Source organism: Archocentrus centrarchus, chromosome 5 (assembly GCF_007364275.1).
Source record: "Archocentrus centrarchus isolate MPI-CPG fArcCen1 chromosome 5, fArcCen1, whole genome shotgun sequence".
Taxonomy (NCBI): domain Eukaryota; kingdom Metazoa; phylum Chordata; class Actinopteri; order Cichliformes; family Cichlidae; genus Archocentrus; species Archocentrus centrarchus.
In genome coordinates this window covers 8,390,749-8,414,521 of record NC_044350.1, presented here as the reverse complement: position 1 = coordinate 8,414,521, position 23,773 = coordinate 8,390,749, and the positions used below count along the sequence as shown (strand labels likewise).

Here is a 23,773-nt window from a genome sequence, read left to right as displayed (position 1 = left end):
GGAACTGGGCAGTTAAGTCCATAGGTTTTTGGATGCTGACAATTTTTTTTGCAATTTTCCTTCTGTGAAATATGTTTATTTAATAATAATTATTTATTTTTAATAACTGGATCAATATTTTTTGCAGCCAAAGACTGCCTGAAGTCTAGAACTTCCATGCCACGGATAAATAGTTCATTTCTTTGCTTTGAGAAACTCTTGGGTTGCTTTTGCGGTATGCTTTCTTGTTCTCGAGTGTAATCAGTGGCTTGCTAACCCTCTGTTTGTCCATTCATGAAGAAGTCTCTTGATAATAGACTGTCAATGATACACCTGCCTCCTCGAGAGTGTTGAGTTGACTTGGTTAGAAGGTGTGAAGTTTCTTAAGCATGGAAATAATGCTGTCATCGTGGAAATCATGACTAAAGTTTTTGCTGTCTGTTAGTCTTTGGTCTTTTGACCTTATAACGAGAGTTCATGTAAACAGCTACCAAATCCAAGTTCAATACACGGAATCAACCCCGGATCCTTTATGTGCTCAGTGTGTCGTGTAATAACAATGGAGGCCTCATGTGCCCATGAAACTGCCTGTCAGTCAATTGTCCAATTACATTTCACCCTCTGAAAATGGGGGACTATTTATAAAATGCACTGTAATTCTAAAATGTAATGCAAAAGTTTAGTTTGAATTAAAGCTGAAAGTTTGGACTTCAATCTTCACATTTTTGTGTGTGTACAGAGACAAAATTACAAAAATTGTGCTACTGTCCAAAAACTTGTGGACTGTATATGATTCTCTGGTGTGTTTTCAAAAACGTATTTCCTTGGCCGTGCACAGTTCAATCAACATGTCCACCTTAGTGTCATGTTTCAATCACAGCCAATTGGAGACAGCACCAGAAAATACCCATGACTGCTGCTTTCATTTGATAAATGCCTGATATTACTGGGTGTGAGTTCACGTTGATGAGAAGTGATTCCAGTGTTCAAGCAAATAATCAGGAAAAATAGTACAACTCCAATTCAATTAAAGGGTAATGATTTAGCGTTTCAGTTACTGATGTTTTCCCTGAAAGGAATGGCCATTCTAATCCAACTATAGCTCTGATTCAACGCTTTATGGCTATAACAGACCTCATAAGAACACAGAACGACTACCACAGATTAATCACATGTATTCCAAATTCTTTCTACAGAAATTAAACAGAACTTCGACTGGTCTGAATGTCACATTTGGTGGCATTTCAGGGAGCGACCGTAACGGGACCCAGACGGAATTCATATCATATGGAAATCATAGCCCACATATGAATGTGCTTATGAGAAATTTTAGGAAGAAGCTTAATTTGAGTTCAGCACAGTTAACCTTAACAGACTGCAAATTATCTGCCTGAAGTAACTTGCTGTTAATGGAATGTGTTTATGCAGGAAAGGGTCAAAGGGCATCAGTGAACAGAGTGAGAAAATTAAAGAGAAAGTGGGACTGAGTGAAATCAGAAACGTAAGAACGCTCAAATCATTCGTGTTCAAACTGTGAATAATTAGGATGCTCGTCCTGTGTTTTGTCACTTATGCAAGTTTGACTCTCCACCCTGACGTCCTCCCCTCTGTACCTCTCTTGTTTCTTATCATTGCCTTTTGCCTGTATCACAGGAGACACCCCCCACCCCCACCCCGCCCTATATGCACTCACTCATCAATACAATGCTGACTCTGACAGCTGTGTCACTGCAGGCCTGTTGAATGAGCCAGCCATTTTGCTCAAACACCCTTCTGAGAATTCGCTGTTATCATTTGTTATCAATGGAGCCCCCGTGTGTAAATGAAAGCAGGCCGCCGTGCAGTTTGGATCTCATTTCACTCTTGTAGCAATCAAACAGGGGTAACTGTGGAAGTTTCCTCTTCGGTAATGATGCTGAATGGGTTTGATGAATCAATATTATCTGATTTAGAGAGGTGCAAAACTGTATAGACAAAATCTCTAAAGGAATATTGTCCTACACCGCACATGGGATTTATTCAAAACTAATGATTTATACCAATATAGCGAGGACATCTGAGGAGCAAGCTGCTGCCCCCCCATGTGCCATCTTTCTGTGCTGGACACCGACACTGGCCAGCATAAATGATTGAGTTGGATGTAAGAAGTAGAGCTCTTGCCAAGGAGCCACTGCATCCATGCTAATGGGCTGATGGAGCCTAATCTTAATAAGTGTGAATAAAAGGGCTTTTACTGTGAGTCCTCACAACTAATAACCACGAAACGTGCTGGAAAATGCTTCATCTTCATCAAACAGCAGGCAAGATAGAAATTCAATTATTTAACTTTCACCATTTAGCTTTTACCTTGACGTCAGCTATCGCTGGGAGAAATATGACGGCGCGCGTCAAACATTTCACAAGCATCTCGTGTGCACGCCGTTTGTTTGTTTGTTTGTTTCGTAAGTCCTTAGTCTCCCAAAGCCCGTCTGAGATCAATCACCAGACCGAGCATGATGGAGAGGCCTGTCAGGGCTCACTGTTGTGGCCTTGATTCAGTAAAACAAATAAAATAGGCAGAGGCATTACAGGACGGTTCAACAGAAGCTAGACAAGAGACCACACCAAAGAGCACTCAAAGAGAGGGGTGAGTAATGAGGAGGGAGGTAAATGTCAAAGAGCAGTGCAGGAAGAAAAATGATGTTGCAGACACCGAAAAAGCAAACGTACACCAAAAAAAAGGTGTGAAAGTGACTTAAAAAGGGGCAGAAATACAGATCAGCGGGCTGCCTATGTTAACCCAGCTCAGTTCTTAAATCTGTTTCCATTCGACAGCGTGTCATCAGCTCAGCCCTCCTCTGTTTAGACCCCGCTGTGAATGGTGCAGTGCATGGCCATGTGATGAAAGGGAGGTGCCCTCTGAGATTTTTAATGCAACTTCCCTCACATATCCTTACGTCAGGGCGCATCAGCACAATGCCGGGCTGAATAATACCATTTCTCTAATGATTATGTTTGCCATGTAACCTGAGCACTGCAGCACTCAGCCTCAGCTCAGCTGGATTTGATTCAACAGCATTTACAAGGCTGCAAATGACAACGCAGCACAGCTCTTTCCCCCAAACATAACATAACCTGAGGAAGCCATTATACATAACTGCCAGCACTTAACCTTCCCGCAGGACTTCAAAAGAGACATTCGGGAGCAAGCAGTTCAGAGGTGAAGCCCCCATGGGAGGCCCCACGCAAGCCCCCAGCCCCCACACTCAGCACCATCAGATATCAAACTTCCAGTGGTTCCACTCTACTTCATACTGTACATGTGGAAGAGATGATGCGAACCCTGCTGGCTCACCTAGTCAGACAGAGGTGGAGGTCAGAGGTCTTTCTCTGCACCTGCTGCGTGAAACTCGAGAGCCAGATGAAACATATTCCTTCTCTTGAAAATGCCGTGCACGGCCGGGCAGCGGTTCAAGAAGCTCAGATTAAACTACACAGAAGTGTATCGCTAAGAAAGAACAGTCCATTTCTCATCATAATGACACGCAAGGTTATTCTGATATTTAATTCAGTGATAACAGGAAACTTTTCTAATTCCAGCAGCGTACAAACTCGCCACAACAAAACTGTGAAGGCAGAGGATGTTACCATATATGCACACTAATAAAAATGTTGGGAGAATCACTAGCTTTCTGAGAACACTGAAATCAAACTGTGCGCTTGGAGACTTTTTTTTTTGATAAGCTTTTCAAAAGCTTTCAACAACTAAAGTGAAACCTTTTGTTTATGTAAAAAGCATCAAATTACAGCTTTAAGAGTATCCTCTGTATCTCCTCTGTCTGCAGTATTTTCTGTCCAAAAGCCACAATTTCAACTGATTTCCACAGAACTCAGTTAGGCTTTGACTTTATCTTTTATTCATACCAACACTGGACTGTTTCCTGTGATAACATCAGACCTACCCACTGTTATGAAGCAGAAGTCTCTTATATTTAGATTCCATATGAATGTGAGAGATACCTGTGACACCTCATTATTAGAATATGAAACTAGTGTTATTACAGTGAGGTTTTCCCTTTTGGTTCTGATGAGAGTCATGTGCTACTGTACAGCTGTGCACAAGTTTGCTTTTCCTCTGTGTGGGAGGGCATCTTGGCTTTTTTTTTTTGCCTTTTTGCTCCCACTGAAATGTGGTTTCTGTCCAAGAGGAAGCAATTTGTTCTTCACTTTTGTCTTTTTCCTATTAGAATTTGCATATCTCTGAACAGCGAATTTGACTTCTGAACTCGCATTTAAAAAAGAAAAAAATCTGGCAGGTAAATGTCAAATGTTTTAAAACTTCTACCACTGAGGACATTTAGGTTGCATGTATTTGCATCTCCATTTAATTCATATGCAATACGATGTGAGTGAAAATACATACTTAAGCCAACTGCTGCCCAGCTAATTATAAAGACTACCTGAGCCAAAGGGTGGTTCTGTTAGAGCAGTGGTCCCCAACCTTTTTTGAGCCGCGGACCGGTTTAGTGTTAGAAAATATTTCCACGGACCGGCTTTTAAGGTGTGGCGAATAAATACGTCAAAATAAATGATACGACCATAACCAAGTGTGATATTTTCTACGTATAATAATAAAAAACGGGAATCCACTTTGTATTCGTATGCAACTCTATCAGCAGCGTTCTCGTAACATCCCGCCTCAACATGAATAACAGGCTCTCTGCCCACAGCGCTCCCTGGTCAGCTGTTAGAGCCATGGTAAAACATGCCTTCAAAATAAGATACACCGCAAAAACAAATACAGTAGAAATCACCTCAGTCGGATTCAAATGGCCCAGTTTGGGGTCTATTATCGAATTTCGCTGCAATGGCTTCTGCTTCATCTATGAATTTGCTTCTGCAAATTTTATAATCTGAAATTTTACTCGTAAGTGCAAGTTTGTAGCTTACACTTGCCATACGATTGTCCCCGGTGAAATGAACTGATATAAACACTAAAACAATTTCCAGGCGTTGTTAGTGTGTGTGTAGTTGTGCATGAACGAGCCGATGCATGGAAGTGGGCGGACAGGAGCTGAGGAGGGTTTTAGCGCTAAACTCATCCAGTTTATGCGATCACATTTAACTGGAAATTTATTACAATGGGACCAGATTTTTCATCCGAGGTAGGTGAATATCCGACGGATTTATGTGATGATTTTATTGGAATTAATGTTAGGAAAAATCAGGACCTGCAGATGCCATCCAACTAGAGCGAAAACCCGATTTGTGCGACTTCGACTTAGGTGATTTTTACTGTATAAAGCGCATGAAAAATACAACTCACCATAACACTGAATCAGTGTAAGCCCCCTGAGCTTGTTTCTCTGATACTCATTTTTGCTGGCTTCTGGTTTGACTGGGTTCGGCCGATTTCACATGGAGCGTGGCTGCAGAGCCGCGGTGTCAAGCGCTGGAGAGTCAGTTTGATGGCTGGGTCTACCTCACTGCTATCCCCGGTGTTGATAAATAAAAATGGTAAATGGACTCGTTCTTACATAGCGCTTTTCTACTCTTGTTGAGCACTCAAAAATTTAAAGAAGCGTTATGTAGGTCAACCAACCGATTTCGTTAGACAGGCCTGAAGCTTCTGGGTTTAATTTTAGCGGTGACGTATCATGTGAGCAGAAACGTCTTGACACGTCAAGAGGAAGTCATGGAGGGAAGAAACGGAGCGAATCCGCCCATTTTTCAAAATAAAATATAGTTTAGGCGCAGATAATAAGTAAAACGGAAATAATTTAAGTTATTTATTCTTTATGTGCGGCCCGGTACCAAATGTCCCACGGCCCGGTACCGGTCCACGGCCCGGGGGTTGGGGACCTCTGTGTTAGAGCATTTAATATGCAGCTGTGTACCAAAGTACAGTAAAATTGACAACAGCTCCTCAATAATCATATATTTGATTTGAAGTCAAAGTGTCAGCACCTTTAGCAAATCATACATTTATTATCCCTGACAAGGTCTAATCATTAAGAGATTCAGTTCTTATACAAAATAACTTTTATTAGAGTTATCAAGCTCACACTGCAGCCAAAGGAGTAAAATAAGAAGCATCCTTCTGTGGTCAAACGTCCATCCTTCATCGCTGCACTTTTAGGCGTATTGTTGTACCAGACCAAACACCTACTCCACATCACACTGGAATCAGCAGTGATGATGGTGTCATCTCATTTGCCTTGATGTATATTTCATCTGTGTGCTATTTGCTTAGGTCACACACTCTGAGCTCCAGTTCTACGTGGGCTGGTAGCTATTTATTAAGGTGCCATGTTTGATGTGTGCTGTACCGTTAATGACCCAAGGCAGGGTTTTATAAACACATATGGCTGATTGCCATGGGTTTAGCAAGATTTTCTCATTAAGTCTTCATAGGGTCTTTGCTTATGAAGTTTACTTTGATATTTAATCAGCACAATATCTGTTAAGAGAACCTTAACAGCAAATCTGGGGTACAAACGGAAGTGCAGCAGCACACAAGTCCTGACAAGCACGCTGGTGGTGGGAGCATGTCGTCACCCCGACACGAAGAGCTCCATGTGAATGGATGGAGGTTTGGCTCATCTGCAGTGCGTCGGAGTCTCACAGGCTGGCAGGGCTCCAGTCCTCTGCTTGCTTATTCATGACATTCTCCCACAGCCAACATAGTCTGACACACACACATACACACACACACACACACACACACACACACACACACACACACACACACACACACACACACACACGGCACAAACTCACCCACCTCACTTGATTCCCACAGTGCCATTAATCTAAAACAAACCAAAATTGAAAGGTACCGTATGAGTACCACAGAAAAAGTTATGCTGACATTTCCAATGAATCTCTTCACAAAGTTAAGTACAATGCAATGTACAACCAAAGTCTATTTGAATTTCAGGAGTGCACAATTCAAATATAATTCCCAAAGGTGCAGGAAGAATACACTAAAATCGGTATCCTAAAGAAAATATTCAGCCATGAGAGTAAATTATGCATACAAATGTGCCACAGGTTCCAAAAAAAATGCTATGTAGATTTGCCAGTTAGGTGGTTCAGGACGCAGAGGAAGCAAATAAATAATCCTCTTTAATAATTCATTGAAATTCATGTTGCTTTGCCTCCAGCCTTGAGAGTATTTAGAATGCAGCCTGCTAGGGCCCTGCTCCTGACTTGTGGTGGTGTGTGGCAAGATTATTGAAAATAGGGGTAAGATCAAGCATCCAAGCACACACGTATTATGCATACACACAAAACTATACAGTATGCATATGCCATGTGTCATATATTTAATACAACAGTGACAAGGGACATCCCCTGTCAACATCTTATCCCCCTTTTTTGCTCCATCTCCCCCTGGAACGACAGATGCAATCTCAAGAGTGTGACGAGAAGTTCACACAGAGCTTCAGGCTGGTGAACACTCTGAAGGTAGGAGAGATAGCAACACAGGCACAAGAGGACTGCAAATTGGATCTAAAAGCCTTCCATGGGGAAAAGCAGAGGAGAGGAGAGGAGAGGAGAGGAGAGGAGAGGAGAGGAGAGGAGAGGAGAGGAGAGGAGAGGAGAGGAGAGGAGAGGAGAGGAGAGGAGAGGAGAGGAGAGGAGACTGACCCATGTGTGACCCATTTTTGATGATGTCTTTGCTTGATAGAATTAAATCAGCAAATAAAATGATCCTGTCTGTCTGTCTGTCTCTCTCTTTGTCTGAGTGTGTATGTGGATATCTATTCAGGGTGGTGACTGTCTCCAGTTTAGTAGCATCTTTACACTGCATAATACTATGCCTTAATTCATTAACATAAGATGTCCCTGGTTTCTTTTGGATGCTCTTAAAACCTGGTGACAAGTGGTTTATGCTTTTGCATATTAAAACATGTAAATGACTGGAGGTGATTTGTGATTAAGAGAATACTGGAAAAAAATGAATCTACAAGTACTTGAAGGGTGCGGCTCACATTTTGGCGCTGTTAATGCTTATTACCAACACAAAGTTAGTCTTTTGCATCTCCCTGTTTAATGGCAGATGAGAAATGAATGTTAAGATTTTCCTGATATGCTCCATGAATAGGGACTGAACTGACAGTACTAAGAGTGGAAATACTCCACAGAGTCAAAAGGAATGCATTTGCATTTTGGAATGGGTGCACCTGCGTAGCTGTATGCGAGAACCACACATACACAGGCAGATCTGCATTAGCAGTGATGCTGCTGATGTAAAGCGGCCCATTTTGGATGTGATGTTATCAGCTATTTAAATGGCCATCATGAGTTCTTATCACCCATAACTTTCACAACCAACTGTACACTCAGTAGCTTCCCATCACCTCACTTTGTTGGGGTTTTGGATGTTGCTGAAAACACGCAGGAGGAATGTTTCTGCTGTCTAGAGCAACTAATGTTACTTACTTGGGTCAAGTGTTTTTAAGCTAAACTGGGCTTATTATGCTAATTTCCAGCTCCATGTTTTTATTCTTGTACTCTCTGAATGATTCACAACTCAAAATAATCCTTATCATCTATCTATCCATACTCTTCATCATCGTGCAGTCTCAAACCTCCTTTTAAGCCATCTTTCTTTTCATTGGCTGCCCCTCGCAAACAGAAGTTGTAAATGCTAAGTCAGAGAAGGCTCAGGTGGAGTGGCAGTTGGAGAGGCTAAAATACATTCACCTCATGCTAGAAAGCTCCATTTTCGAGGCTGCCAGCATGAAATGCCCCCGTGGAGATTTAACACTCACTTATTCACACGATCACAAGAGATGGGAGCGATAACCACTCATAACCGCCATTTAATGGGATGATAACATTCAAAGAGGATGTGTAAAAACCCAAAGTAGGGTTTTAAGTTGAAATTCTAACATGACTAAAAACTGCTCAACTTTTCCACCTGCAGCTGTTTCCTTTAATCGCTTTTTTCTGATGTGAAAATGACACCCACTTGACCTGTGCGGGGGAAAAAAGCTGGGAGGATAAATGTGAATGAAGCAAAGTGCAAAATCTGTCAACAGCAGAAAAAAAAAAATATGGTGGTAATTCAACAAGAGGGTTCATCAGACATGCGAAGCTAACTCAAAAACCAGAGTGCCAACGATAATTTTAACACTGTTACAACAATGTTTGTACCTGCGTCAGACTTTAATTACCAGAAATTAGCAATAAAAAAGGAAAGCCATATGCATCATCAACTTTTGTCCTGTTTTTTTAAACACAATTTTATATAACTGTCACATAAAAAAAAAAATGAAGACTGACAATAACTGTTTACACTGTCAGTCTAAACACTTGACTGTTTAGACTGTCAGTGTAAACAGCTGTGCAGCTTGCTCTGTGGATCATATACGACTGCAGTGATGTTCAGGCCTTCCTTCAACATCCTCCTCGTATTTCATCTAACATGCTGCAGGGCTGAAGTGGAAGAGGGTCTTGATTTGTTGCCAACATCCACCCTAGCTCTACGATAATGAGCTCTACAGGCCCCGAACCTGACCCAAGCATGTAACGCTATCAGTTAAAAATAACAGCCGTGACCATCGCTGTGGTCAGAGCATCACATGCTACTTCTGTAGTTTAATATAAACCTGGAAACGCATAACAGCAATGCAAATCAAGCTGTGAATCATCACACGAAATCAGGAAACCCAGCAAAAATCCACGGACGGTGCATGTTTATTCATGACAGGTGAGTTATGCGCAGTAGGTCTACAACCCTGCGGGGCAGCAGCGCTTGCTCAAGCAGGATGTTTAACTCTCAGCTTCATAATGATATTTTGAGAGAACTGTTCAAAGCTTTTCATATCCTCTGGTTAGAATTGAGACAGCTACATTAGACAGGACAGCAGTAACCTGTAGGCTACAAATCAAAGGGCGACATGCTTAAGCAGAGACATGAACTGCTGTGTGCAAATTACAACAGCGTAATAATCGCTGCGCTTGGAACAAATAGGAAGCACAACAAGCTCCTTCCTGCAGAACCAGTGCGGTCCATAGTTCACTTATCTGTGGCAGCTCTGACGTGTCATCATTTGGATTAGCCTTGATGTTAGACTGGTTTACACAGCTATAAACGTGACACTGGATTTAAATAGATGCCTGGACGAAGCAGCCATCATTCACTTCGCCACAGCCCTGCGGTGGCTGTAATCATGATGACACAGTAATATCCGTTTTTCTTTTACCCAGGCTAAATTGCTGTTTATGGCAATAAGAAGGCTTCTATTCCCAGAGGCCACAGTTAGTCAGAGTGCCTCTTATTGTCTTACTGCTAGGTTGTGGTGCAGAGCACAAACACTGTCACCAACACCACCAACCCCTCCTCCCCCTCGATCTCTCTCTTCTCTGTTGGTTCTCAGAGCTATTATTTTTATCTGAAAACCTAAACGAGGCTTCAGAGAGAAAAGAGAGACAAGAGAACGAGGACGAGCGAGCGAGGCACACAGAGAGCCCGAGCAAAGCAGGAGAGGAAAACTGTGATTCTTCTGAAGCGGTGATCGATGCTACCAGCGTGTGTCTGCAGTGCACGCTGCCAGAAAAAAAGGAGGGCTGTATTGATTTGCTCCCACATTTCAATCAAAAAAGTGGGTTCTCAATCCCAGATTTTCCTTCATAGTGCTGCAAATTACCAGCCTCTCTACAAATAAAGAATACATTCCCCCAAAGTCAAACTTAAACATATTGAAACACTACATTTTGTTATGCAGAGACAACCAAAGTCATGTTTATGTGTGAGACAGGGACGTCTTTAGCATGGCGATGATTTTCCTGGCTCACAGGTTAAAGCCACGAGCAACGTGTGCCTACCCACATAACCCACAAATATGTCAAAAAAAAATGTGCAAACGGTATGCGAGACAGTCAGATTATATTATAAATGAACCACTTTTTTCCCCCCAGTAATTCTCATCTTTGTTCTCCATAGTAGACTGTGAATGAATTTGCCTGCATTATCTGAAGGAAGTTAGCAGCACATTTAACATTTGTGCAAACATCTACAGGGACCTCTGCTGCAATGAAATAACCTCTGCACTACTGGATGTGAGAGTGTTAGTTTGTGTATGTGACCTGATCCTTCTGCATGATCCCAGCTCTAAATATAAATCAGCCAAGTAAGTTTTGAGAAATTGGATTCACAAAGGAAGCAGTAATGGCAAAATTAGCTCCCTCAGATTCTGAGAGAAAGGAAATCAGACAGATAGACAGCTGAGATAACGTGCTCGCCGAAGAAAAACAATAAAACAAAAGGAAAATAATATAATTCTTCAGTGACATTAAATCTGGTGACGAGAGTATACAGGATACAGCATGAATTAAGTTCTACAGCAGGATAGTTTTTGTTTGTTCTGGTCAGCAAAGCATATGTGCAGATTTGTCAGCCTCCCACAATCAAATCTGTATCACAACAGGAAGAAGCATCACTTCATATTGTGATTTCCAAATCGGCCACTTGAATCTGAGCCAGAATGAAGTCTTTTAAACATTCTGCCTGCAGAAAGTTCAAATAAATTCCCTGCGCTCTAGCAACAACTTTATCTTTTCAGCAAAGCATGAAAAGTAGATGCTGCAAATTTAGCAGAAATACACCTGGAAGCCGTGTCTATATCATGACAACAGGATTATAAGCAAGTGGAAGTTGGAAGGTGTAAAGTTTAAATAAACTTAAACTGAGATAAATGCATGGATGACATGGAATGTATGGAAAATGTTAAAATAAAAAATAGAGAACAGGATATGTAAAATTAAATGAGAAGAACTACGTGAGAAATAGTTCCCAGCAGTGGGCATCCACGGTAACTGTGCAGGAGCAAATAAGCCTCCACACAGCCCTCTTTTTAGATCAGAATAGACAACAAATTGATACAATCAAATCCAAAACGCGTCACCGCCATAGGAAATGCAATTTCCCCCCTTCCTTCCATGATGGAGTCAAGATTTGTGTTTCTATTTTCTTTTATGGTGCCATCGTTTCCCAAACTGTTTCTTTTATGTGCCTCAGAGTCTGGTGAAAAATGGTTTAGATGCTGTATATCTTTTAACTCTGGGGCTAATCTACAGCACGCACACACACATACGCAGTTTAGAAGTTGCTGTGTACATCATCGTGGTTGCATTTCATTTGCTGTTTAAAACAGTGAACGCCAGCGACTGTGAAGCAGACCTCTGACAAGTGCTAGTAGCACTCAACATCAGAGACATTAAAACCCCTGACAGTGAGGTGAGTAACACTGAACATCTTGTTAGAATGCAGTGTTCTGCTGGGACACCTGGGGTCAACGGCACTCATGTGGATGTTACCACCGAACCAAGCTCACCCCCCCCCCCCCCCCCAAAAGCACAGCAGCATCCACCTCCAGCAGGACAACGCACCATGCCACACTGCAAAAGCTGCTCAGGAAAACCACAAGTAACACAGCAAGGATCCTGCATCATTAACCCAACCTTCAAACTTCAAAACATCAAACTCATCGAGCATGCGTGAGATGCACCAGACGACAACTATACACAATATCAGACGGGTGAGTATGCATGCTAACAGACTAATAACAGCAATTAATATATATATATGTTAACAGAAATTATTAGAAATTAGAGCCCAACTAATTTATCGGGAGTCCGATATTATTGACCAATATTAGCTATTTGCCAAGCTATCGGGATTGTATTTATAACGGCTGATAAATGAAAATTTAAAGAAGTAGAAGTAAAGAAGAGATGGTAGAAACACCCTTTAACCATGTTATGAGTGTTGATGTTGCATAGTGTGTCCACCAGAGGGCACTCTGCAAACTCCCTTTTAGCAACATACATATCGTACCACAAACAACAACCTGCTGATCCATGAATAAATAACTACACAAAAAAAAATGTCAGGGAAATCTGTTTATGTTTCATGTGTCTGAAAAAAAAATTACCCACTGATATATTGGATTTTTAAATTACCAAATGCTAGTGTCAGTCTTAAAGATCTTATATTAGTTGGGCTCCATTAGAAATGTCACAACCCGTGTTATTTTTATTCAGTATGCTAATACTAAAATTGTAAAAGATATAATAATTTAACAAGAATCTTTTTTTTCCCCCACATTTACACAGCGGGAGTTAAACTGAATTTTGCAGTAAAATCTCAGTGAAAAGAATATTTTATTAAGGTGATGAAAAGCACTGGAAATTGTTAATTAATAGGAAAAACCAGGCCACATTCCTTTCCAGTTGACTGCCACATTTACACTTTACCACTATAAAACAGGTATGCCTCTCTCACAGTGTGCTGCAAAGCTCTGTCCTTCCCTCACCCCCCTCCTCTGCTTACTAATGAGCCATGAGATTGACAGCTGGATTACAGGGCTGATTTGTAATCCTTTAATTTCTCCATTTAAGATAATCACCCTCTGGATGGAGCACTGCCTGCAAACACACAGACACGAAAGTACACAAAATATACTGTGTTTACCCATTAAACAAAAACGAACAAGAGAATATAGCAAAAGCGAGCCCATGCGGGCGCCCTGATCAAATATAGATTCCAAGCTGAATTAATCCAAAGGACAAAGTAGACCACAAGCCTCTCTCAGGCAAGGGACCTTTTTGATATTAGAGTTTGTAGAACAAAGGCATCTTGACAGTGTAGTCTTTTAATTAAGGCGATGGAATAGCAAAAGCCCTATGGCTTCAGAAATGGCTGTACAGTATAATGCAGAGCAGTAGCTTAGTAGGATCTATGTGTTTAGTCTGGCCCAACATAAATCACTCTGATTGGGCCATTTTCTTCATCTCTTACAGTGCTTCGGACTGGAGATATGATTGTTGGAGAACACGTGAGGCCAAGTAGCAGCACAAGGTCAAACCGCTTGGCCATAATTCATCAATAAACTGAGAAGCTATATGTCACTTTGAGCCCCTGACTCAGGAACGAGAATGGAGGAGGGGCAGGAAAACAAAGAGGCACAGCTGAGCGAGAAGAAAGCTACGATAGGTCGAAATCCTTATAAGCTCTCATTCAGTAAACACATATTATAAAGCATAATGAGGTGATGGAAATGTCATGGTGTCCTTCAAAAGTGCACAAAAAGCTGCCATGAAAGATGGTGCTTAAGAATGCTGTTTTTCAACCTCCATCTCCTCCTGCTCTGTGCTCCTAACTCTCATCCTCCACTTGATTCCTTGGTGTCCGGGAGAGGCGCTGAATGAATTCAAAGATTGGTGAATCATCTCCTCTGAACGAGATCCACTCCAGGGTAATTACAGACATACACAATCTCAGAAGTGCCGCAGACGACTCTAAACATTCAGCCACGGCTTGGCAGAGGTCAACTAGGGAATCTATGTAATCTACAATATGTGAATTTCAGCTTTTTATTGCCAAGTGGATTTAATTTCTAAGACGAAAAAAAAATACTTTGTCATGACTCAAAGCCAATCACAAGTTTGAAAAGCCACAATTTCAGACAGATAACAAAAACAGAAAATTGGTTCAAACTGAGCTTTTCAACATTATTGTCAAACAGACGAGGTTCGCACGGAGCTCCCAGTCTCTTCCTGTCAGATTTGTTTGCTGGGTTAGTATGGCATTAATTATAATTATTATTATCTATCCAATAAACCAACAAAATAACATTTAAGTGTTCCTTGTCATGACAATGCAAGCATAACAACGTGCAAGTAAATAATTCCAGCTAAGGAATCACCCCTTCAATACTGAACACCTGATTTGTATTCAGATGAATGTAAATCCAGTGAGTTCAGAGGATGGGGGGAGAAAACCTCAGTAATGAACTGCTACATTCTGGGTTACACTTGCAGCTAAAAGGTGAAACAGAGGTCTCCTAGTGGGAAAATGGCTCGTTTCTGCCCTGCAACAACAACAAAAAAAAGAGTCTTAATCAAGGCCACAGATCGTTAAAGTGCACTGAGACGCAAAGGGCTAATACACATTGATTGTGAGAGAGGGTGGTCAATTAAAAAGGTTTTCAATAACAAATGCAAATCGTATGCACAGAAGACAAGGACATGAGTGGTGGAGGTAATGGCCATGTCTTCTTTGATAACACGTGTAAAAACTATTGAGGAGGGTAATCTGGAAACAGTTTCTGAGAAATACTTAAAACTTTTTCCATGAATAAATCTGCCCTTGTCTCAACTCCTGAAATACAGTAGTAGAGTCTCTAGTTCTCCATCCAACACTGTCTTATTTCTTATCCGTTAATCCCTTGCCAAGGACTTCTTTTTGGCTAACACCATCAAAAGTGCCTAGTTCTCCCTTTTTTCTTTATAATCACTCTATGATTTAACCCACGGCCGCCGGCTCTTTCAGATCTAATCTCATGTCTGATAATATCGTGGTTAGCTACGTTTGAAGGTCACAATCCAGGGCACAATTAGCTCACCTCTATTTTGTCGGGAAATGTAGATCTGCTGCATAACATCACTAAACAGACTGCATGGCGCTCTTGAAGTGCAAGCAGAGAGTCTCAGGCGCTGGGCTTGTCTCTGACAGCTTATCACCATCTAAATACAAGGAGCTTGAGATGAATCGTGCCTGTCTCTCAGAGGGCATCATGTGGGACTGCAATGAAGCTATCTGTGTTATAATGAAACTCCATGAGAGTACAGGCCATGACCCAGTGACTAACCATCAGACTAAAGCGAATACTAGTATACTGTTAGAGGAGCGCAGTGGAGATCAGTCCACTAGAACTATTAAAATTCAGAAATAAACCCCAGCAATGATATTTCTGCCGACCGCCAGTTTCCTATCTATCAAAAGCCCTTTTTTAACTTACTACCTCCGAAGAGAAAACGACTACAAAACAGGATAAAAAGCATTGTGCTGTGGCTTGTACTTTATCTTGGGTGGTTTGCTTGATGGAATTGGCTCAGCATGTATGTCATGTTGTAGGAAGTTTGAGGAATATAGGAGCGTAGCTTGGTTTGGTAAGAAGGCAGGCGAGATAAAGAGAAACGATGTGGCTCATCTTCTGTACCTGTATTCTATCAGCTCGCCACAGACTGCAGGTCCTGGCTGCAGAGATGAAAGACTCTCTGGAGGACAAGAGAGACGTTCGTGAGTCAGAAGGAAAATGGCATTCCGCTTATCAAATGCCTGGAAACATAATCCCCCTCCCCCCCTCTCACCCCCAGTTCTTGGGTCTGGACGTACTTATGAAAGCCCTGTCACTTTGGATAGTAGGTTAGGAGTCAGAAGTTCTCCACGGTAGAGTAAACGCTGAGCTGGCTGTTTCAAAGCAGATATGGCTCTATGCCAGATTTTCCTGCTGTAGTCTAATTGGGGTCACGTTACAAGCCACTCTGTATGTGTAACTTTTCGAGATGGAATTAAACAACAGGAAATCCATGCTGAAAGCGTATAGCTGATGAAGGCAGAATCTTCCTTAAATTAATCTTTTAGATTAAAGGACGGTGTGTTTAATTTTGCTCTCCTGTATGCACCGCAAGATCCAGTTTTAAATTAAAAACCCAGGGATGAGGGAAGCAAAGAAAGACGTCTTAATGTGGATTCTTTTTTTTCATAGCCAAGTTCATCTCCGAGCTCATCTCCAGTGGGAGTGAAAGCAAGCCCGTGCCATTACAAAGTGAATGTGGACTCAGAGTGGCAAAGGTCTGTTGTGATGTTTTCATACCGAAAACATTAAGTTATCATGAATCTACTGACTCCATCAAATGTTGGCAACATGGGGAAAATATGCAGTCGGACATGGTGGCGTTATACTGCAAGAATGGCAAACTCATCACTACTGTCTTTTCAAATATGCACTGACAGTGACTTAAAGAGACACCATCCTGACTGAAATGTATTTCAAATCAATTTCTTTTGTGCTGAGACCACATCCCCCTTCTGCGTGTTCCTAGGTGACTGGTCCGGCTCTTGGAGCGGGGTGATGGTTTACACAGTGATGTGCAATCACTGGAATATTTCTTTTCACGGCTTATCTGCCCACACTGGGAATTTGCACGGACCACGACTCAGGGCCTGCCTGTCTGCTCTCTTACAGTATGTGCCACCGCCTTCCCCTCCAATCCTGACCCCGCTCTCAGATAAACCTATCCACGGGAGCATGGGATGATTTATTCAGCACAACTTTGAGGCAGCGCAGAGATTTGTGATTTAGTTAAACAAAGGTCTTCTATGGTCAACCTCAAAGCAATAACAGCCTTTTTAACCTATTCAGTCAGTGAAATATGTTTTAAGAGGACACTGAATGATGCATTACAGTTCTACAATGACCTTTCAGTACTTGAGCAGACATTTCAATTTACCTACAGTACTGTGTAAAAGTCTTGAGGCACCCTTCATTTCTTTATATTTTGCTTCCAAGGAGACAGACTTTCTTGTAATCTTTTAAAGTGCTCTTGAGCAGTACATCTCCAGGCATTCTGAATGTCTGCCATAGGTTTTCTTTGGACATTGGCTGCTTTTTTCCTCATTTTCAGTCCAGTCTTTGTACCTGATCATCTTCAGAGGACTGACCTATGAATCATTCAAGTGTGAAAAAAAAAAGACCCAAACTCAAGGGATGAACCACCTACAACCATCTGTAAAACATGGTGGGGGCCCTGCCATGGTTTGCAGCCAACTGTGTTGGGGATCTTTTCAAAATTAATGGAATTATGAAGACAGAAATGTACCGTCCGATTTTGATCCACCATAAAATACCATCTGGAAAGCATTAGATTGGCAACACCTTCATTTTTCAGCATGAAAAATTATCCCAAATGCACTTCCAACACACACAAAAAACATATATAGATAGAAAAGCACACAATAGAGAACTGTCAGTCATGAATCGGCCTCTCCAGAGCCCAGACCTCAACATTATTGCAGCAGTGTGGGATCATCTTGACAGAGAGTGGAACAAAAGGCAGCCGACATCCAAAGAAGAGAATTGAATGTCCTTCAAGAAGCCTGAAGAACTATTCCTGAAGACTACTTGAAATTACAACAAAGCTGCCTCAGAGAGTTCAGGCTGTGTTGAAGAATAAAGGTGGTCATAACAAATATTGGCTTTCAAGCTTGTTAGAATTGTACAAACTCTGTTTTTGCCTTAGATGTGATGTTTTCATGTATGTTTGCATGTTGCAATAATTCACTGCACCTATTTCCCATTTTCTGAGCAAAATATAAATGAGGGGCAGTGCAAGACTTTTGCACAGCACTCTACAGAAGGAAGTACAGAAGCAAGGATAGAGCACCATACCAGAGGATGGATGCTTATTTTAGTCCCTGCTGATGCCTTTTAAAGGCAGAACGTGTTTTCAAGCTCATGTATCTATTAGTTTTTATTTTATCCAGTCCAGGAAAGAAAAAAAAAACGTCTCTAACAAATTCAAGTTTATCAAGAACTAGTGAACATGATAATCAGGACCAATAAAGAGAAATCTGAGGTATCACAATAAAAGATAGTAAACATGGTGATTACTGCCATACAAAATATTGTTGTATCTGTTTTATTTGTGAATACTGCAGTTTTACTTCTGCAGGACCCAATAAATAAACAAGTCTGAGGAGGTAACATGACACTCCTGATGGGCCATCTATGAGATACAGGGTGATGCTAAATAGATGGGATCTCATCGAGAAAGGGTTACACAATCCTTTGTGGGTTGAGAAAACTCCCCTCCCTCATGGACTCTTAAACCATGCAATGCAGATAGAATTGCAGGTTGGAGTCCCCTGATAGCCTATGGCTTAAAGGCATTAAACGTCACCTTTGCTAAACTGCCAGTTCAAGTGTACCTGTCTCACTCAACCTTTACTTCATGGTATTTCTTTAGTGTTCACAAATAAAATATTCTACATGTACATACAGATGAGTGAAACATGAACAGAACATATGATGTCCTAGAACGGTGTTGGGGCTATAGCACTCGATATACCCCTCACACCGTATGGATGGTGTCATTTTCATGCTGGAAGAGACCACTTCTATCAGGAGCAAACCATTTCATCATAGGATAAAGGGGATCACTCTGAACATTTTTGTATTGATTTGCAGTGGCCATTCCCCAGAAGGGGACAAGTGGATCCAGATCTTTAAAAAGTTTAAATACTCGGCACTTGGCATTTTTTTTTTTTTTTTAGTCCATACTCAAATTAATTAAAAACAGAATCAATGGGTTCCTTGGAGATAGCCCATTCATTTTAATCACTACAGTGTGCATTTTAAAACTGTCAAAGAGTAACAGAAGGTGTTATAGGGCATCAGTGTGATCATTTAAGCAGATGCACTGGGTATACTGTGTGACTACATGTACGCATCTACAACATCAAGAAAAACATTTACAACATCTTAAATTAATGCAGGTTGTTGTTAATGAATTTGACAGAAAAAATACCGTGTAGCTCCTGCTAAACTACCCACACACCATCAAAACTATAAACTCGAAGAAAAACAACTCCTGCCACCTCAGCATGAAAAGAGGTGAGGCGCACACATTGTTCAGTGACTGGAAACAGAAGCCTGGTTCATACTGCACCTGCTGGGCCAAAGCTTTTTGGTCCTTTCCTCAACTGCTCACTGTCCATCTCTCCAGAGAGACAACAGCACAGCCACCCCCCCCCCCCCCCCCCCCCCCCCTCCCCCGAGCATCTCAGGCCCTCCCTAATTTTTTTTTCTTGGAAAATGACAGATTCAGGCTATACATATTGTGGCATTATTATCAAAGGCTTCCTCCCACGTTGCAGCCCACAGTATAGAATGCAGCCGTTAAGTAAATCTAGCCACTTCATATTAGTCAGTGCATGAGAACTTGAGCTGCTGCTCCCTTTGACTGGTCGTTTGAGAAGACAATCCGGTTCTCAGATTGATTTTTTTTTTTTTTTTTTTTTACAAAGAACAAACAGAGACAGGCAATGTGAAAGACGGAGACTTGAAGCAAAGGTAATGTGCATCAAAGCTGGAGCTGATGCACCACATAAGATAAATCAAACTAATGCAGCTGAGCTTTGCTGTGACTTTTTTTTTTTTTTTTTAAATCCAAGAGTCAGCTAATGTGTACAACCAGGCCACATTGCATGCGTGCGACCCCCCCACCCCCACCCTGGAGATACACCTGCACATAAACACACAAACAGAAGAGGAATAAACATACGATATCTGTCTAGATACATCACCCTCTGTTAATACTGCGCGGGTCAGTGAGGATGCCTGAGCCCATTTCCAAACAGGCTGAAACCTTGAGCCCTGAGCCCCTTCAGGCAAACTGGCTCCCCACTGACCAGCTGCACTGTCCTTGTCAGCTACCTAAATAACAAAATAACCTCCAGAATAATTCAGTTGTTTTGCTTGCAGTCAGAAAATGCACGAACAGCTGTTACAATGAGAATGTCATTTCCTCCTGGCAAATAGCATTTCACGTACCAATAGACAAATATTCGGCTATAAAGGCAAAGTGTCAGGGGAGAGGTAAGCTTATTGTACATTGTTGTTGAGCTGTTACCCACGAGCATGAGTAACAGTGATGTAAGTTGCAGAAGGGGAGAAAAAAGAGAAGAAAATGTGAAACAACCTAAATATTGTGCCCATTTACCAAAACCAAGTCCCTGAACTCACATAGCAGAACCTCAGTGTAGCTTTGCAATGCTCAAAATATCCAAATAATATAACAGCACGGCCTCCTCTCTTCCCATCACGGGGGTAATTTCATCATCTACAAGTTTGAAGTTCTGCTTTATAGAAGTACACTGAATGTCAAAGGTGTTGTTTACCTGCCAGTTATGCAAATTGGGACACAGGAATATGGCTTGGGGGGGGGGGGGGGGGGGATTTCCAATATGGTAAGGATTCACAAGCAAACAGAACAGACACACTGAAGAAAAAGCAGCATTCTTTAAATGGCAAGAGATGAACCTCAGTAGATTCAGTACACTGCCTCCACTGAAAGGAAATGGAGCGAGTGAAAACAGAATTGAATTCCTCTAAAAAAGAGAACGAATAAAAGGGACAGAAAACATATTACAAAGAAAACTGGAAAGAAAAAGAAAGTTCTGAGCTTCCAGCTGCAACGTGCAGAAAAGGGAAGAAGCTATTTAAATTATTCTGCTCTGTGAGCTCGCTGCTCAGTCACTCAAACAAAGAACAAATGTATTGTTTTTACTACAGCAGTGTAAAGCAGTTGTGCGTTTATCAATAAGCCGTCATACCGCATGGAACCACTTGAACAGAATGCTTTACACACATGCTGTCATCATTTTTAATCACATGAAGAGATTTTTTTTTTTTCTTTTTTCAACCCACCCCTAAATTTCACTTCTAATATTCCTGTGCTCAAGATGAGCACAGGACACGAACAGGCAAGTTCGTGTTGTGACATCTTCGGGAGTGATGCTGATTCGCACACCATAATGTGTGGCTACTACTGCTCGCATTAGTATACACACACCTACTCATTCAATCACACTATGAAGGAACACATCTGGGCAGAAAAGAGAAACTATCATCAGACGGTAAATGAGATCCAGCAGCGGCAGGCTTACCTTTGAGAATGCTCTGACCGTGCAGAACGTCTCTCGAGACAATCACCGTGTAAAAGTTCTGGGAGAAGCCTGGTCTGCAGGGGGGTTTGAGAGGCTGGCCTGCCTTACTCCCCTGAGGAATAAAATAAAGCAGCCTGTTAAGACTGGCAAATTGACTTGCAGCCACCAGGGTCACAAGCTGATCTCACGGCCTTTTTGGGGTTGATATTGAATCTCACAGTCTCTCTTGCCACGGTGAATGATTTGTTTCAGACTACAGCACGTTGCAAGTCAGACTCTCACAGCGTGGAAATCCAAATCTGGGGCTGAAAACACCTGCTTAGGCTCACTGTAAAGAAAGGCCAAGCCTCCTGGGAGATACTTAAATGTGGAATAATGAGGAAATAACTTATTTTAATCCACTCATTTTTACCTATCTATGATCTATAGAGGGTTTAGAGTGGCAGGAGTCTGTCTCTGCTCACATAAGAGGTGGACTACACCCTGGATGGGTGCCACATTATTTTAATGATGGTGATAATTGCAGTATCAAATCATAATCATCATCATTAAGGCAATGATGTGACCGTCACATTTTGAGTATACTGAAACTCAAACACAAGTAACGTAAGTGACGGGACTAATGAGCATTATAAAGATGATGACTATGGCTGGCTGGAATTCAGACCGTTTGTAAAACATATACACTGCACGCTGACTGAAGTGTGTGCGCATGTGTGAAAAGGAAAAAAAAGACGTCAAATGCCTTCAAATATATAGCTGATATATAGGCACAGCTGTAGGCTCACGGTATCCAAAGGGGAGGAAGAATGCACTTTCCAGCGATGCACCTGATTCATCGCACCATCAATGCTTCTTTAAAGAAAATATACTGCACTTTTTTTTCTGATATAGGGAACTCGGTATTGCTATCAGCAAACCGCAAACTACCACAGCAATAAGTGAATTATTTGATTAAGTTTGGATATAAAAAGATAAGCTATTTTATTGTTACTGATTTGCTCCTTAAATAGAACTCCTCAATTAAGCACGAAATCCCGAACTCAAAGGAAAAACAAAAGAAAAGAAATAAACGTGCGTAAACGAAGTTGATCTCAGCCAGCAGAACGAGAAGCCCCTCTAGAAACCACTGTCCTCTGCAATAATGCACTGCAGTTTATCTGGACGAGAGGATGTGGAGGCAAGCGAAGAGTTATCAGTGACTTTTCCACTGCAGTGAGAAACCAAAAATAATTATTAACTTAAAATGGGCCATACTGGCTTCTAATACACAAATCACGTTGCCTATAGGGCAAAACTGATCCGTTAAACAGCCACTTTCGAGTGTGCCTGCAGCGCGCTGCAAAAACACCTAAGTAAGCACTACAGCAGTGCAGCACTTCCACCGTACTGTTAGAGAGACTATACGTGTAGAAATTAACTCATCTTACCGAGGATGCGCCCACAAGTAAGGTGCACGCCAAGATGACGCAGCCAGCGTTCATCTTTGCAAAACCGCGCGTTAGGAAAAAAAAGAGGAAAAGATGTGCCTTCTTCGCCAAATGCACCTCAGTAATTCCCGGAGCGCTGTCTTCCTCTTCTCGACTGCTGAGTGAGACGCCGACCCTACTTGTCTGGCGCAAAAGTGCCGCTGAGACAGAGATGCTGCGCTCGGTCCAGAGGAAGCCGGTGCCCATTGGATAACAGCGTCACTACAACCCCTCCTACCGCACGGCGGAGCAGGCAAGGCAGTGTGCACCGTCTGTGCTCTGAGTGAGTCTGTATGATGATGCCCCGTGCCACTTCTGGGATCTAATGGTAGAAAAATGCATTTTCCAAGCAATTTAGATTCATATTTTTACTTCAGATGGAGCAAAGGCGGTTCTGGCTGTGTGAGTGACAACCAACCATCCGAGCCTTTTCATATGTCCATCAGCTAACTGGAGTCTATTTCACACACCACTTACCCCCTCTGCCCCTGATCCACAGTATAGGTATAGCAAGAGCCCCCGAGATATTAGCTTTATATTAAAGCAGCTGTGATAGGCCACTGCGGGATAAGACTTTGTGAGTGAAAGGTTCAAATAAATAGTACACTGAATCAGTAGCCTCTGTGATCACCTACAGGAAATGTGTCTATAGGGCTTTCAATCATTTCCAGATATCAGTCTTCACATTATTTTACTTCAAAAACGATTTATATTTTAAGTCAACATAATGGCTGTGTTCAGTATAAGGATTTGCAAAAAAAAAAATACAATACTGAACTTATATTATTAATAAAAACTTATATTGCAACTGATATACAGT

The 23,773-nt window shown here is 41.7% G+C and overlaps 1 protein-coding gene across 1 annotated transcript in view; it reads right to left on the bottom strand.

Annotated features, from left to right (window-relative positions):
• The window catches only part of cdh4 (cadherin 4, type 1, R-cadherin (retinal)), a 229,630-nt gene extending 206,616 nt beyond the window's left edge, over nt 1-23,014 (bottom strand). The window contains exons 1-2 of the mRNA XM_030730163.1: nt 22,915-23,014; nt 21,485-21,596 (exon numbers count right to left, since the gene is read on the bottom strand). Of these exons, the coding sequence (XP_030586023.1) occupies nt 21,485-21,596; nt 22,915-22,968 (166 nt within the window). The 5' untranslated portion in view covers nt 22,969-23,014. The remainder of the gene's footprint in view (nt 1-21,484; nt 21,597-22,914) is intronic.
• Between the last annotated feature and the right edge of the window lie 759 nt (nt 23,015-23,773).